At 39.8% G+C, this 18483-nt stretch overlaps 1 protein-coding gene across 1 annotated transcript in view; it reads left to right on the top strand.

The window, feature by feature from the left end:
- The window catches only part of SNAPC3 (small nuclear RNA activating complex polypeptide 3), a 35854-nt gene that overhangs the window by 5031 nt on the left and 12340 nt on the right, over positions 1 to 18483 (top strand). The window contains 3 exon segments of the mRNA NM_001080258.2: positions 5020 to 5104; positions 11157 to 11261; positions 14518 to 14667. Of these exon segments, the coding sequence (NP_001073727.1) occupies positions 5020 to 5104; positions 11157 to 11261; positions 14518 to 14667 (340 nt within the window).

Raw genomic sequence — 18483 nt, 5'->3', positions numbered from 1 at the left:
CAGAAGAATTGGCTCTATATTAGGTCACAAAGGAAAAATCAGTACCATACATAGAGTAGAAATATAAACAACACTGATTACAACAAAATAAAGCTAAAATTTACTCAAAAAATGGGCCATTCCAACATGGAACTGTTCTAACGGGGCTACTGTTCCAACATGGTAAAATATGTATGCCTTAGTTGTAAAGCTAGTATCTTATTTAATAGAGAAGCATTAAAGCAGTACAGGTATTCTTACTAAGATCTGGAGTAAGGCAAGCATGCCTAGTATCTCCACTTACTTTGCAGCCTTGTACTGTTGGATTAGCCATGCAGTTTGACAAAAGAAATCAATTAGAAACGTAAGAGTAGATGAAGAAGAAAAATTAGCTCTATTTGTGAATGATAAAATGGTATTACCTGGAAAAGAAATAAGTGCTAAAACAGGCCAAAAACGAAAGAATTTAGTGTTAGGGTAGGATACAAAGTTGATATATAAAAAATAATAGCCTTCATATAAACAATAAACAACTAGAGGACATAATGGTGGAGAAAATTCCTATTTACAGTAGTCAGAAAGATTAAACACTTAAGAATACATTTAACAAGAAATGTGTAAAGCTGAGGTAAACAAAAATTGTAAACCTTCCTGAAAGACTCAGAAGAAATCTTGAAAAAAATTGAAAGATATCCTCTGTTCTTTGAGAGAAATACTCAGCTTTATGCTGTTGTCAGTTCTTTCTAAGTTAATTTACAGATTAAGGACAATCCCAATAAAAATACCAAAGTATTGGTTCCTTCATGGAGTTAAGACAGTTGATAATAAATTTCATATGGAATATTTGCAAGAATAACTAGGAAAAATTGGGTGGCGGGAAGAAAATTGTGACTTTCTAGTAATTTTGCTACATATTAAAATATACGACAAAGTCTTTATAATTAGAATAGTTACTAGCTCATGAGTAGACAAATAGACGTTTAGAATAAAAGAGAAAGTCCAGTTAGATTCAAATGCATATGGGAGTTTAGTATGACACTGTACACAAGAATAAACTCCAAAGGGATTGGGATCAAAATGTAGAGAATGAAACATACCTACCTTGGTATAGTGAAAGGCTTTCTAACTGTGATTTAAACCCAGAGATAATAAAAGGGAAAGATTGATAAAATTGACTACATAAACATGTAAATTTTTGCATGAGAAAAAAAAGCACCATAAAGTCAAATGCTGCCAAACTTGGAGAAAATAACCCTAATACATAAGCCCTTAAAAGTTAAGGGACAAATACCAAAAACCCAAAGGGAAAATGGGAAAAAGATACGAATCAATAATTCACACATACAAAAGGATCAAAATGATTCACAAACATGAAAAAATGTTCATGCATATTCATTATTAGAGAAATGAAAGTTAAAATGACCTTTTTTCTCTTATTGTTGTTGTTTGCTAAGTTGTGTCTGACTCTCTGCGACCCCATGGACTATAGCCCACCAGGCTCTTCTGTCCATGAGATTGTCCAGGCAAGAATACTGAAGTGGGTTGCCATTTCCTATTCCAGGGGATCATCCCAAGCCAGGTCTGCATTGACAGGTCTGTTCTTTATTACTGAGCCACGAAGGAAACCCTTTCTCCTATTAGACTGGCACAAATTTTAAAATACACATTCTTTTGAGGAGGCTGAGGGGAAGCAGGCATTTTTATACCTTCCTGATGGAAACGTAAACTGATGACAACGCTCCTCTGGGGAAATCTGGTAATGCCCGACACAAAGTTACCCAGGCACTTAACTTTTGACTCAGCAGTCCAACTTCTAGCATTCTCTGCTGAAGATACACCTCCAACAATATGAAAGTATATTATGCACAAGGTTATTCGTTACAGCATTGTTTGTAACTGCAAATATTTGAAATATCCTAAATACACATATGTAGGAGAATGTCGAAGGAATTATATTGGACATCCACAAGTGGAGTATGGTACAGCTGTGCTAAAAGATGAGGAAGGATGAACCAATAGATTTCTAGGCAATACTGATTTGTGAAAAAAAAGCAAAACCCAAAAGCATATGCTCCCCTTTATGTAAGAAATATTACTGAGTATCAATTTATTGGCTTTCATCTAAAAATGTTCCCTTGTTGCCTGCTCTGTAAAAATGAGTCTCAGCTCTTTAAATATTTTTCCTTTCCCAGCTGGCACAGTATTAAGTAAGTTTTGTCAGTAAAGGGCACAGGCTAAACTTTAGTGAGGACAGAGTTTTGCTTCTTGGTCCAGTGTTTAGCAAGGACCTGCTGCGCTTCCCAAGCACCCAGCTCCTGTGTTACCAGGCAGTCAGGAACACAGCTGCTTTCTCCGCCACTCCACTCCACTTGAAACCTCCCTATAAAAGCTTTTCCTGGCACCCTTGGGGCAGATTTCCAGCAGTTTTCACTGATGTACCCTGGCAACTTCTCTGACATTCAGCAAGTCACAGCCGTTCCCCCTCCTACAAGGTCTGGATCTGAGTCCTGGGGGAAGAAAAGGGAGCCGCCTTTGGGTTTTCTTTCTTAGCACAAGGGAGGATACGCCTTGCGTATCCTATTCCTGCTATTCCTGTATTCTCCAGATTTCCTACTTCTTACTTGCCATTCCCTCATCCCTCAGTCCTAAGTTAATAATTCATTAGATTAAGCTTTGTCTGGTTACTGTTTGGGCTTCCCTGGTGATTCAGACAGCAAAGAATCCGCCCACAGTGCTGGAAACCTGGGTTTGATTCCTGGGTTGGGGAGATCCCCTAGAGAAGGGAACGGCTACCCACTCCAGTATTCTGACCTGGAGAATTCCATGGACTTTGTAGTCCATGGGATCGAAAAGAGTCGGACACAACTGAGTGATTGTCACTTTCACTTAGCTACTGTTTAATTTTTTTCTCCTAATTGAACTCAGACTGATAGAAAAAGTAATCTAAGAAAATTTGTAGGTATCTATGTATTTGAACAAAACAAAGTAGAGGATAAATCAGAACTGCAGAGGTTTGTGGCCCACAGTGGGTAGATAGGAGAGGGTTGGAAAGAAAGGAGGGAACAGGTACAGGTTAGTGGTCCAGACAAAGAAGGAATGACACTTCTCTAAATACATATACTTTTTATAACTCTTTTATAACTCTCTTAGAACCATAGTAGTGGTTCACATATCTTTTACACACCTCAAAAGTAATCAGACAATTAAAACCAGCCAGGATGTTGGGGGAGACTTAAGTAGTTAGTCTAATTGTGTAACAAGTAAATAGCATAACAACACTGAAGAGAATTAGGAAAAAAGATCTAATCTGATTCTGTACAAAAGCATACTTTGATTCAGTGTTGTAAGGCTGAAGACAAGAAGAACTGTTCATGATTTGTGGTTTTCACAGGGGTGTTAGCAGGTTAGCAGTTCTGAAACCATGTATTTTAAAGAACCAAACACTTAAGCAAATAGATTTAGATACAGGGAGCTGCGTTTCTCACTTGTGGAGAAAAATTGTAAACAAGGAAAGGTTGAAGGCTAAAATGAATCCTGTGATTCTTGGGATTAGAAGTATTACTTTAAACCATGGATTTAAAAATATGTAACAGAAAAACACAGAAACACAGCTGTGTGTACATGTGTGGTTTAGTGTATTTTTCCTTTGAGGCTTCCCTGGTGGGTCAGTCGTAAAGAATCCACCTGCCAGTGCAAGAGACGCGGGTTCGATCCCTGGGTCAGGAAGATTCTGTGGAGGAGGAAATGGCAACCCACTCCAGTATTCTTGCCTGAAAAATCTCATGGACAGAAGAGCCTGGCAGACTGCAGTCCACGGGGTCACAAAGAGTCAGACTCGACTGAACACACACACAGTATGTTTCCTACTCTGCTGAGAGTCCTGGAAGCAGTGACTGCAGGGACAGTGAGAATGCCTCATGCTCAGATACAAGTCTCTAAGCCTTTCCAGTGAAGGAACTAGGTCTCCTAGCAGGAGTGGCTGATTTAGGGCTGAGACATGAAAATGCTGAAGGGTGAGCCTTGAGCATTTTATGGCACCATAAAATAAGGAAATGGTTAAATAGGAAAAACAAAAATTTTGAGAACTTGTTGATAGAACAGGAGCTTCTAATGGCCAAAGCTAGAATAATTTGAACAACCGAATAACAATACTAATACTAATAACAATACAGATTTTAACCTGTAGAATAAGGTAAATATTTATGAATTCGTACTAATACAAGTAACCAAATAAATAAGTGGGAAGAAAGAGGTAATATTCATAATACCAATAAATGAATGTTAAAGGAGAAAATAGAGGATCATTGTTAGGCATAAACCACAGTAATACATGTTGCAGACGAAATCTACTAGTGAATGATAAATTACTGGATGAAAGTTTCAAGAGAAACAAGATTTGCATAGTCTCAAAGTATCTCCCCCCCATCCCCCAAACACTTACCAGGTACAAAGGAAAAGAAAATATCTTTCTAGTGTGGGAACCTGGCAGATAGGAACTTAAACAAGCTAAGTATCTCCAGGAATAAGATATTAATATTATGAATGACATTGTTAACCTCATGATGATACAGTGAGGACATGATCTTATGGTATTCTTGCCCAAAGAATATAAGCTTACTCCAATTACAAGGAAACAGCAATTAAGGACATTCTACAAAATCACTGATTAGGGTTTTTTCAAAGTGTCAAGATGATGAAAGACAGACTGAGGAACTTTAAAAGACTGGAGGGGAAAGGAGAAATAAAAAAGTGTTTGCATAGGATCATGAGACAGATAAAAGAAGCACTAAACTTAATAATTGGTGAAATTTGAAAAAGTTTTATAGTTAATAATACTGTATTAATGTTAATTTCCTGGTCTCAATAATCTCTGAACAGGTAAGATGTTAACAGGGAAAATTGGGTAAGAGATATAAGGGAACTCTGTAATATTTTTTCAGCCTTTCTTTAAGTCTAAAATTAGTTCAGAATAAAAAGCTAAATAGTAAAGATATTTTTGAAGCCCTGCAAAATATTGAAGTCTGATTTTTCTTGTAACAGGGTTAGAAAGAGGCTTCTGAAACACCGGGAAGAAACCTTAAGGATAGATCGAGCCTGCAGACAAGAAACATTTGCTTACGAGATGGTAAATGTCCTGTCTTTTCCACCTTTTCCCATGAAACAAAATCTCTTTCTTGGCTGTTACCCATAACTGTATGGTAGTTTACATTGGATATGCTTAGCTAGAAACAAATGAGAGAACCTTCACTGGGACTAGTAGGAGAAAAAGACGCATAAAATTCAGGTGGTGGGGAATTCCGTGATAGTCCAGTAGTTAGGACCCCACGCATTCACTACCTGGGGTGTGGGTTTGCTCCCCTGTTGGCAAACTGAGATCCTGTAAGTCGTGCAGCACAGGCAGAAAATAAGAAAGTTCACGTGATGGCACATTTTCCTCTCAATGCTCGGCCTTTATTTTTGTCTTTACTTTGGTCTTGCTCTATTAGGCTAATTTCATGCCTTTCACCACCCTATTTCTGATGTTTTTGTTCTGCTCCTGGTTTTGGTCTGTAGTGTGTGCTCAGTGGTGTCTGACTCTTTGCAACCCTGTAGACTGTGGCCCACCAGACTCCTCTTGTCCATTGAATTTTCCAGGCAAGAATACTGGAGTGGGTTGCCAATTCCTTTTCCAGGGGATGTTCCCAACCCAGGAACTGAACCCATGTGTCTTACATCTCCTGCACTGGCAGGCGGGTTCTTTACCACTGCACCACCCATTCTTTTCTAATCCATTGTTTCTTAGGTAAAACCCTCAGAATGACTTAAGATGAATACCGAGGAATTTACATAACATGAAATTTAACATTTTAACCGTTTTATTAGTTTAGCTGTGGGTTTTTCATATATGGCCTTTATCATGTTGAATAAGTTCCCTTTAGTTCCTATTTTATTTAATGATTTTATCAGAAAGGGTATTGACTTTTGTAGAAATTTTTATTTTTTTTTTGCATCAGTTGGGATGATGCTTTTTTTCCCCATCATTCTGTTTGGTGATTTGTTATGTTGAAATACCCTTGCATCCTCAGAATGAGTCCCCCTTGGCTTTGTGACATGCAGTCCCTTTTATATGCTGCTGAACTTGATTTGCTAGTATTTTGTTAAGTTTTATCTTTATATTCATAAAGGATATTGACCTGTAGTTTTCTCACAGTGTCTTTGTCTGACTTGGGTATCAGAGTGTGCTGATCTCATAGAATAAGTTAGGAAGTATTTTCTCCTTTTCACATTTTTTGGAGGACTTTAGGAAGGATTGATAAATTCACATGAAGCCATCTAGACCTGGGCTTTTCTTTGTTAGGAGGTTTTTAATTTTTGATTCAGTTTTCTTACTTGTTACAGTTCTATTCATACTTAATATTTTTTCTTGAGTCAGTTTTGATTATTTCTTTCCTTCTGCTAGTGTTGGATGGAGAAGGCAATGGCAACCCACTCCAGTACTCTTGCCTGGAGAATCCCAGGGATGGGGGAGCCTGGTGGGCTGCAGTCCCTGGGGTCGCACAGAGTTGGACACAACCGAAGCCTCACAGCAGCAGCAGCAGCAGCAGCAGCAGCAGCAGCAGCTAGCTTTGGGTTAAATTTTCTTTTTCTGGTTCCTTGGGGTATGCACTCGGAGAAGGCAATGGCACCCCACTCAAGTACTCTTGCCTGGAAAATTCCATGGACTGAGGAGCCTGGTGGGCTGCAGACCAGGGGGTCGCTAAGAGTCAGCTCGACTAAGCGACTTCACTTTCACTTTTCACTTTCTTGCGTTGGAGAAGGAAATGGCAACCCACTCCAGTGTTCTTGCCTGGAGAATCCCAGGGACGGGGGAGCCTGGTGGGCTGCCATCTCTGGGGTCGCACAGAGTCGGACACGACTGATGTAACTTAGCAGCAGCAGCAGCAGCAGCAGGGTATGCACTTGGGTTATTGGTTTGAGATTGTTCTTTTCCAGTGTAGATGTTTAGAGCTAAAAGTTTTCCTCTTTCTACTGCTTTTGCTGCATCTTATTAAGTTTCTAATGTTGTGTTTTTGTTTCTATTTGTCTCAAAGTATTTTGTTATTTCCCTTGTGGTTTCTTTTTTGACCTATTGGTCCTTTAAGAGTGTATTGTTTAATTTCCACATGGAAATGTTCAGTGTTCTGTCTCAATGTTTGGAGTTCCTCAGTGGTAGTTTCTGTCAAATTCTTTTTTCTTGTGAATGGGGCATATTTTCCTGTTTGTGTGTTTTATAAGTTTTTGTTGAGAACTGGACATTCTGAGTGTGTTTTTTTCCTTGTTGAGGGCTAGAGCTCTTTTGAATTTTCCAAACTATTTTTCCAGTGTGTAGTCCTTGTTGTGTACAAGCATATCTCATTTTACTGTGCTTTATTATGCTTCACAGGTAGTGTGGTGGTGGTTTTTTTTTTTTTAATTATGAAGGTTTGTGGCAACCCTGCATTGAGTAAGTCTATTTGGCACCATCTTTCCAACAGAATTTGCTCCCTTGATGTCTCTGTCACATTTTGATTATTCTCACAATATTTCAAACTACTTCATTAATATCATTCTTATTATGGTGATCTCTGATCATTAACATTACAACTACAGCTCACTGAAGGCAAAGAAGATAGCGTTTTTTATCAATCAAGTGTTTTTAATTATGGTTCCAGTCTGTACATTGTTTTTTGGGACATGATGCTATTATTACACACTAAATAAACTACAGCATAGTGTAAATATAACTTATGTGCATTGGGAAACCAAAAAATTCATATGACTTACTTTATTGAGATACTTGTTTTTGTGGCGGTCTGGAGCTGAACCCACAGTAGTTCAAGGTCTACCCATATGGTTGCTGATGTTTCTGATTCATTATCTCTAGTCAACCAGTGACCTGATCAAGATTTCCTTAAATGTATGACTCCACAAAGGGTCCTTTGTCTTCAAATTTTCCAGTTGATGCTGCTGGGGGAAGCCACTTGCTGGTAAGAGCATTGCAGAGAAGCAGCCAATTCTGACTCCATGTTGCAACTGTTTCTTTGACTTGCTTTTCATTGCTTTTGTTATTATAATCATGTGTAATGGATGCTTTAAAGGACCCTGCCCCTCAACCTGACTGTTAAAAGTGCCTTTTTTTCAGAACCCTGTCCTGTAGATGGCAGGAAGGAAGAAATGAATACATCCCCCAACTGAGGCTTGCCGTTTTAGGAGATGTTTGCAAGATTAATGGCCTTTTTCTTTGCTTCCTCACCTCACGCCATCTCTGATCTATAAAAGAACCTGGCATCAGACCCCAATAAGATGGTTATTTTGAGGCACTAGCCTGCCATCTTCTCACTCTGCTAGCTTTCTGAATAAAGTCATTTTCCTTGCCTCAACACCTCATCTCTCAGATTCATTGGCTTGTCATGGGGTGAGAAGAGCAAGCTTGGACTCCATAACAAGAGGGCCAGAACCAAGGCAAGCTTCTGCACCAGGGCCTCAGAGCGTTGCCAGACCAACCACAGCATACTTACCCCTATTTTTTGGAGAACATGATCCCACATTGCTCATCATGGCATCAGCTACTTTTTCCAGGACCACAGCCTGCTATCTCTACATCTGCAGTGGGGCTAAGAGTGGGGCCTGGTAGTTGGTTTATACCCTCTGCTTACCTAGGAAACATCAGCAGCTGTTTTTCTTCATTGGGGCACTCACCTGATTGATATAAGAGTTTGATCAGAGTCCAGCATGCCAAAATAGTTAATTCTAATCTCTTTCTGTCTTCATGGTTGCTTTGCTGGAGGGACTTAGCTTACTGTGCCTCTGTTTCCTACTGTGCCATTTTGCATGACATCACTCCCACCTACTTTTAAAACATCTTTTGCACCTTCTTAACCAGTCTACTCTGATGGCCTCTATTTTATAGTTATTGGGGCTCAAATGGTAAAGAATCTTCCTACAATGCAGTAGACTGGCATTTGATCCCTGATGGAGAGATCCCCTGGAGAAGGGAATGGGCCACCCACTGCAGTATGCTTGCCTTGAGAACTCCATGGACAGGGGAGCCTGGTGAGCCAAGCACATATAAAGGGAAGTGTGATGTTGTGATGGATTAAATGTGATAGCAAATTTGGAAAACTCAGCAGTGGCCACGGGACTGGAAAAGGTCAGTTTTCATTCCAATGCCCAAGAATGCTCAAACTACCGCACAATTGCACTCATCTCACACGCTAGCAAAGTAATGCTCAAAATTCTCCAAGCCGGGCTTCAGCAGTAGGTGAACCATGAACTTCCAGATGTTCAAGCTGGTTTTAGAAAAGGCAGAGGAACCAGAGATCAAATTGCCAACATCCGCTGGATCATGAAAAAAGCAAGAGAGCTCCAGAAAAACATCTATTTCTGCTTTATTGACTATGCCAAAGCCTTTGACTGTGTGGATCACAATAAACTGTGGAAAATTCTGAAAGAGACGGGAATACCAGACCACCTGGCTTGCCTCTTGAGAAACCTGTATGCAGGTCAGGAAGCAACAGTTAGAACTGGACATGGAACAACAGACTGGTTCCAAATAGGAAAAGGAGTGCGTCAGGGATGTATATTGTCACCCTGCTTATTTAACTTATATGCAGAGTACATCATGAGAAATGCTGGGCTGGAAGAGGCACAAGCTGGAATCAAGATTACCGGAGCAATATTAATAACCTCAGATATGCAGATGACACCACCCTTTTGGCAGAAAGTGAAGAAGAACTAAAGAGCCTCTTAATGAAAGTGAAAAGGGAGAGTGAAAAAGTTGGCTTAAAGCTCAGCATTCAGAAAACGAAGATCATGGCATCCAGTCCCATCACTTCCTGGCAAGTAGATGGGGAAACAGTGGAAACAGTGACAGACTTTATGTTTCTGGGCTCCAAAATCACTGCAGATAGTGATTGCAGCCATGAAATTAAAAGACACTTACTCCTTGGAAGGAAAGTTATGACCAACCTAGACAGCATATTAAAAAGCAGAGACATTACTTTGCCAACAAAGGTCCGTCTAGTCAAGGCTATGGTTTTTCCAGTAGTCATGTATGGATGTGAGAGTTGGATTATAAAGAAAGCTGAGCGCCGAAGAATTGATGCTTTTGAACTGTGGTGTTGGAGAAGACTCTTGAGAATCCCTTGGACTGCAAGGAGATCCAACCAGTCCATCCTAAAGGAGATCAGTCCTGGGTGTTCATTGGAAGGACTGATGTTGAAGCTGAAACTCCAATCCTTTGGCCACCTGATGCGAAGAGCTGACTCATTTGAAAAGACCCTGATGCTGGGAAAGATTGAGGGCAGGAGGAGAAGGGGATGACAGAGGATGAGATGGCTGGATGGCATCACTGGCTCAATAGACATGAGTTTGTGTAAACTCCAGGAGTTGGTGATGGACAGGGAGGCCTGGCATGGTGCAGTCCATGGGGTCACAAAGAGTTGGACATGACTGAGCGACTGAACTGAACTCACTGAAAGATGTAATACTGTAGTAAAAACAGGGTTTTAGAGTGAAACATATCTGTTTTTGCATTCTAACTGTCTGATTTACCCTGGGTAAATTGGTGAAGCTGAGTTTCATCTGTCAAATAACTTTCTTGATAATATGGAGGTGAAATTGCTCAGTTGTATCCAACTGTTTGTGACGTCATGGATTGCAGCCTGCCAGGCTCCTCTGTCCATGGAATTCTCTAGGCAAGAATATAGGAGTGGGTTGCCATTTCCTTCTCCAGGGATCTTCCCGTCCCAGGGATCGAACCTGGGTCTCCTGCATTGCAGGCATATTCTTTATTGTCTGAGCCACAAGGGAAGCTGTGATAATATGGAAGGAGTTATATAAAAGTGTTAATGACTGTAAATGTCAGTATTATACCAATGTTAGGTGATACTCCTATTTTATCATCAGTTGCTACGCACTTAGTGCCAAGCATCTTATTAGGTGCTTTATTTTACATTCCCAGAAACTATTCTGTAAAATAAATATTTTCTCTTTTTTTTTTTTTTTACAGATGATGAAACTAAAGCTTAGCGAGGTTTTTTAAACAATTTTCTTGAAGTAGAATTAGGAGCTAAATCCAGGGCTGATGCAAGCCCTTGCTTATAGCCCTTATTCTACACTGCCTCTGATCTGGGTCACAGTGTCTGATTTTAATGTCTCTTATTGTTTTCTTTCTTTAGGAGTCACATGCTGTAGGGAAAAAGCCTGAGAATTCAGCAGACATGATTGAAGAAGGAGAGCTTATCCTATCTGTAAATATCTTTTACCCTGTGATTTTTCATAAGGTCAGTAGTAAAACCTTTTGGACTTTACAGATAATATGAGTGACTTTTACCAGAGAGTGTATTTAAACCTTATTTGAACCAAAATAAACACAAGCATATGCTGTTTTATATGACATTCTATTTTCTTGAGTTCTTTGTTTTACAAAGAATGTCATAAAGTCAGTTTTCATATAATCTCTTAAGTAATAGGATTATAGTTAGTGTTGGAATGTATACCTGATTTCTGTACTAGTAGCCACTGAAAGTTTGTAAATCTGCAGTGATTCTGATAGTATTATTCCTTGAGGGTTTTTTTTTTTTTTTTTGGTAGAAAAACTGGTTAAGGAGGGTTTTGTTTTGTTTTCACCAATTCAAAATTCTTGGGAAGTTATTGAACTAGCTAAGGACAGCTCTTCTTAGATGAAAATGCAGAAAGTTAGCAGGTCAGGGGTATCCAGGAATTTCTTAGGAATCTCTAGTAAAAAGAGCTCTATCGCAGTTAATATATTCTTAATTTCCCACATAGATGTATCATAAACTTTAATAAGATTTCATTGAAATATTACTGTACATAAATTGCACTTGTGAATAAACTTTTATGATTCATCTGTGGTATAGTTAGTTAGCACTAATTATTAGATTGGTACAAAAATAATTGTGGTTTCAGACTGTGAATTTTAAATCATTATAATTAGGCTCAAACATATCTTTATTAATCAAAATAGGAAACATTACAATCAACACATCTTGCCAATGAGAAATAAGTTTTTTTATTCCTGTAGCATAGAAATCCACACTTCAGGATTTGATGAACTCTTGGAAAGCATTTTCTTCCTCCTGCTGGTTGTGGAAGTGTTTTCCCTTTAAGAAGTTGTCAAGATGCTTGAAGAACTGGTAGTCAGTTGGTAGTCAGGTGAATATGGCAGGTATAAACATAAAATAAAACCTTGTGGCCCAGTTGATTCAACTTTTGAAGCATCGGTTGTGCGGTGTGTAGGCAGGCATTGTCATGCATAAAAATTGGGCCCTTTCTGTTGACCAGTGCTGGCTGCCAGTGCTACAGTTGCATTTCATCTATTTGCTGAGCATACTTCTCAGATGAAATGGTTTCACTGGGATTCAGAAAGCTGTAGTGGTCAGACCAGCAGCAGAACACTAGTGACCATGATTTTTTTTTGGTGCACATTTGCTTTGGGAAGTTCTTTGGAGTTTCTTCTCGGTCTGACCACTTAGCTGGTTGTCGCCAGTTCTCATATAAAATCCACTTTTTGTCCCAAATCACAATTTGATTGAGAAAGAGTTCGTTGTATAGAATAGACAACAACACTTCAGAGAGAAAGGTTTTTTTGATTTTCAGTCAGCCCATGAGGCACCCACTTACTTTTTCACCTTTTTCACCTTTCCAGTTTGTTTCAAATGAGGAATAGCTGTAGAATGGTTGACGTTGAGTTCTTAGGAAACTTGTGTAGTTTTAAGAGGATCAGCTTCAATGATAACCCTCAACTGGTTTTTGTCAACTTTGGTGGCTGTCCACCACGCTCCTCATCTTCATGGTTCTCGTCTCCTTTGTAAAACTTCTTGAAGTTTTGCACTGCACTGTAAGTTTGTTAGCAGTTCCTGAGCCAAATGCATTGTTGATGTTTCAAGTTGTCTCTGTTCTTTAGAACCCATTTTGAACTCAAATTAGAGAATCACTCAAATTTGCTTTTTGTCTAACATCATTTCCATAGTCTAAAACAAATATAAAATAAACAGCAGGTAATAAGTCATTAGCAAAAAAAGAAAAGTGAGAAATGTGCAATAATGTGATGTATAACACAACCACATTTATTTAAGAGTATATTCCAATATCAAACAACAAATTTCAACAGTGTAAAAACTGCAATTACTTTTGTACCAATCTAATACCCTGTTTGATTAAGATCCTAAATTATCAATCAAAGAAAACAAAGCAAAGCAAAACTAATAAGACCAAATGTCAGTAGTGTATAGATTCCTTGATTTCAGTGAGATAGCTTTCAGGACAATTTAAAAGTCAGTGAAATTATATTCCTAAGACTCTTCATATTAATGTCACTTTAGTAGCAACTTGGTTATAAATTTTCACTTAAACTAAAAAAAAGTTTAATTGCCACGTGTATTAGTCCATTCTGGCTGCTATAACAAAATAGCACAAACTGGGTGGCTTATAGGCAACAGAAACTTGTTTCTCACAGTTCTGGAGGCCAAAGTCTAAGATCAGGGTGCCAGCATCTGGTAAGCGCCCTCTCCCAGGTCACATCGTTTTTATAGGCACTAATCCCATTCATGAGGGGGTCCACCCTCATGACCTAATCACCCTCAAAGGCCCACCTCCTAACATCAGCACACTGGGCCTTAGGATTCCAACATGCAAATTTTGGGCAAATGTAAGCAGCGCAGCACCAAGTGTCTGTTGTACTCATAGGATTTTAATTTATGGAGGCGACTGAGTGACAGCACTAGAGACCAGTGTCACTGAAAGATTTTCATTATTTACATTTCCTGGGGCTAAGAGTATGCCATGGCATGCAGCACCAAAGGGGCAGTACCAGGATCATTCAGGAGGCAAGGGGAAAGCACAGGCCACAGCCCTTACTGGTTTCCACAGGAAAGGCAAGGCAGAGCGGAGTAAGCAGTTTGGGACTGGCTAGCTTGAATAATTCCTGTGGGCTCTGGGCTGTGGGGCTGTCCTTGTTGTCTGGTACCTGGCTGTGGTTTGACATAGGACAGAGGAGAAATACTGACTTGGTATAATGAGAGTTGGATAGAGATAGTTTCAGAGTATGGGCTCTGGATCACAGGGGAGAGGTAAATAGCTGACAGTTAGTTTGGACCTATAATTAATAGATGCTGGGACTTCCCCGTGGTAAAGAATCTGCCTTCCAATGCAGGGGACATGGGTTCAGTCCCTGGTCAGGTAGCTAGGATCCCACATGCTGTGGGGCTACTTAGCCCACATGCCACATCTAGAGAGAAGCCCTTGTGGCACAATGAACGATCCCACATGTCAGTAACAGGGAAGAGCCTACATACCGCAGCTAAGACCCGACACAGCCAAATAAATAAAATGAATAAATATTTTTAAAAGATCAATGCTGAGTGGACAAATGCAGAATCTAAGAAAACTCAGGACAGCATATTATGGGTATAACTTAAGATAACCAGTAACTTAATTTAGATCTGGTCATGACAGGATTTACAGTTGAATTGCTTTGTCTCTAAGTGAACACTGATTTATTTACTGTCTGACTCGTAGCACAGAGAACACAAGCCCTACCAAACGATGCTGGTATTGGGCAGTCAAAAGCTCACGGAACTGAGGGATTCCATTTGCTGTGTCAGTGACCTCCAGATTGGTGGGGAATTCAGCAACACTCCTGACCAGGCTCCTGAGAACATCAGCAAAGTAAGGTGATTTTTAAAATTTCTAACCATCATAGAACAGGAGAAAATAATAATCATAAGCTAAGGAAATAGGATTACAGGCTCATAAGCATTCCAGTAAATGCTTTCTTCTGTGCCATTCCATCAAGCTTATCCCTTCTTTTTATCATCAAGACCTTTTCAAAGATGAGGCTATATTTGGTTTTGATTTCATCTCCCATTTATTTCTCAACCATTCTTTGTACACTCTTCTTTCTAAGGGCACAGTACCAACCAATAGGTCTCTTTTCCATGTGCATACAACTTGATCTCACTGTAGCATTGGAATTTGCTGTTCACTCTCTCTTCTTTCAAACTCTGTATGAGTTTGTCTGTCATAACTGACCCTAGCAGAGGGTTGGAGTCCACCCAAGAGCATCACTGCCCACGGAAGAACCTTTCAACCCACGACAGAAGCAAATAGGGACATACCCTGTGACACTGGGCCTTGCTGGTACTTCCCAGGGTGCTGCTCTCAAAAGGACAGAGAAACCTTCCATACTTGCTGAAACAGGATAGAAAGGCAGACGGGCCACCCACAGTTTTCAGAAGGGATTGCTTACTCAATAATGTAGTAGGGCCTGGATCCTTCTGAATTTCATCACAGAGCAAGCTTGACCCAGTTCTATTAGCTGGTACAACCCTGGCAGAGGACCTCAGATTTACTGGCATATTTAAGAGGGACAGCATCTCCTGTAAGTCACTAAAAAGCCGTTTGGAACAATTAGTATGTCCAATAGAGTTTGGACATGAACCATCAGAATCTCTTTATGCTCATTCCTTTATCATCAGCCACATAAATGCCGTTATAACTTAGGTCTCATCTTAATTCTTATTCTAAATTCATCTCCTGGGCTTTCCCCCCAGTTTTAATTTTCATGGTTTTAAGTATACTCCAGTCTTTATGAATCTCTTTCTCTCTTGGTTTCCAAACTCATTCTTTGTAAGTGTCTACTGGACATTCTCGTTAGCCTCAGTGCTGCGTGACATTTTTACCATGTCTCTATACTTGATACACCCTTGATACCTACCTTTTAAAGGTAACTGTTTTGTTCCTTCTGAAACTGCCAACATCTTTTCCTTATCACTCCCCCTCAGCTGCTATTTATTTCACTGAGAACATACGTTATCAGAAAAGAATTTTCTGTCATCTCTCACCCACATTTACCCATCTGCCCATGCATTCTCCTTCCCACCTGTTACAGTGGATGGATTAAAACTGCTGCTATCAAAGCCAGTCTAGGTGTCTGCTAGATTCCAACCCCACTGCATAACCAAGGACTTTGTTCTTGTACTATCCCCTTTTTTCCTGCATCATCAGCTTTTCCCTTCTGTTGCCTGTCACATCAGCACACAAATAGACTGTACTATCTCCTACCCTAAAACCTTCTCTTACCATGTATCTTCCTCTGGCTACCATCTCATTTTTCTGTTTTCTTCTCATTAAACTGACTCAAGAATCATGAATTAATAAGTGCCTCAGCTCATTGTTTCTCTTTTTCTCTCCCCTTTGTCCTACACGCACTCTTGTTCATCACCACTCCACCAAAATCACTTCATTGTTGTCGCCACAGATTCATTTCTCGTCTTACTTGATCTCTAATCAGCACAACACAAGTAAATATTCCTTCTTCCTTGAACCACTTTCTTAACTTGGCTTTTAAGACATTACACCCGCCTCATTTTCTTCTTATCCGACTGACTTTTTTACTCCTCTGCTGGATGCTTCTGATCCTCCCAACCGGTGAATGTTACTAAGCCCTTTGAATCAAAGTGAACTTGTCCAGATTCCTAGTCCAGATTTGTTATCTCCAATCTCAGTATCTCCAAACTCCAGAATTATTTTTTCCAATTGCCTCCTTGACCATTACTGAACGTCTAATAGCCACTTTAAACCTAGTATGTTCAGAAACAGACTCTAGTTCTCTCTTCCTCCTCAAATCTGTACCTTCCCCAGTGTTTCCATCTCAGTAAATATGCTCATTCTACACCTGGTTTCTTAAGCCAACAACCTTGGAATCATCTTTGCCTCCTTTTCATCCCACATGGAAGGTGTCAGCAAGTGCTTTGGCTCTACTTTCAAATTATGTTTAGTATCTGTCCGTGTATCTGCTTCACAGGTAGCAGACTGAGAAACCACCGTCATCTCTTGCCTGAACTGTGGAGTAGCCTAGTGACCATTCCCGCTGCTCCCTTTCACACTTCTGTTTATCCTTTACACCAAGCCAGAATGATACTCTAAAGTATCAGGCAGACCCTGTTGCTTTTCAACTGGAAAGTCTATAGAGGCTTCCTCTTACATGTAGAATAAAATACAAAGTCCTTTTTGTGGTCCTGTCTGCCTCTGAACTTTATATCTTAACACCCTCTTTGTCACTTGTTGCCTTCACACCATGAGCCATTCTTGCTCTTTCTCATATATGCTAAGCAGGGTCTTGCTCAGAGCCTTTGTTTCTCTTGTTTCCTCACCTTAGATATTGTTTTTCACCCAGGTATTCAGATGGCTCACTCCTTCATTTCTTCATGTTTCTGATGTTGCCTTGACAAAGAGATCTTTCCCTCTCTTCCCCAGACTTGCTAATAACACTACCTAATGTTAAGTTATATGTTTGTCTGTCTTCTCTTGAACCATGAGGGTAGGGTCTTTGTTTTAGGAATATAGGAATACAGAGGAATTTAGAAATTAGGAATACAGAGGTGTATTTCTGTGATGATGTGTGGCACAGAGGAAGTGGTCAAGTCCTTGTTGAATAAATAAACGAACCAGAATACCTCAAGCTCAACGTTTAGTCTTGAACTCATTACTCTACCATCTCCCTTTTTCTTCAGATGAAACTCTCCTTTTCCACTCCTCTTTATTCTGCCTTAATAGCTCCAGACTCTGTTTTTTCCACTGCTGTGTGCTTTAGTTTGGGCCCTCAGCGTCTTCTCCAGGAACTATTATAGAGACTTCTTAACTGGTTTTCCCACCTTAAGACTGTCCTATACATGCCACTCAAGATGTCTTTTAAAAACAAATCAAATACCAAGAGGGAACTCTCTGGACATTGGGTAATTGTGATGTGTTGTTGTAGGTTTATCCTTGGTAACAAACGTATCATTCTGGTGAGTGGTGTTGATAATGCAGGCAGGCCATGCATGTGTGCTGCATGGGAAACCTCTGCCTTCCTGTTTTATTGTAAACCTAAAACCGCTCTAAGAGAATAAAATGTTTAAAAAATTGATCCTATGATTCTCCAATCCAAACATCTCAGTGGTTCTCCATTGTCTGTAGTCCAAGCTCCTTAGGCTGACAAATAAGGCCTTTTGTGAAGTGTTTCACAAGTTAACTTTCTATACTATTCACCCGCCCTCCTTTTACACCTTAGGCTTCGGCCACAGTGACTTTATCTTCCTCAAGCATACCATACTGTTTTATGCCTCTGAGTGTTTGAACACGGGTGGGAAGCCCTTACTGTCACTTATGAGATTCTTCTTGAGGGTCCTCTGTTTGCCATTCTGGCATGTTTCATGTATCGATTCTAATGCTTTGTAATAATATGCGATACTATTTGATACGTTTGTCTGCCCCACAAGACTGGCTGTGTTCCAGTCTTTTTGGTGACTGGCATGGAGAGCAGCATACTTTCTGAGTTACATTGAAAATGGTTATAAGATACTGGGGTTCTTCAGGTTTGTCAGCTTGGTGCTTTTGGAGATAAACACTAAAGAGAAACAACTGGAATCTCAAGTCTGTATGCACACTAGGAAATAAAAGGTTTATCGTTTCTTTTAAAGGAGAAGCAATCTTATGCAAAGT

Source organism: Bos taurus, chromosome 8, assembly GCF_002263795.3.
Source record: "Bos taurus isolate L1 Dominette 01449 registration number 42190680 breed Hereford chromosome 8, ARS-UCD2.0, whole genome shotgun sequence".
Classification (NCBI taxonomy): domain Eukaryota; kingdom Metazoa; phylum Chordata; class Mammalia; order Artiodactyla; family Bovidae; genus Bos; species Bos taurus.
The sequence above is the reverse complement of the archived record's forward strand: the minus strand, read 5'-3'. Positions and strand labels throughout refer to the sequence as shown.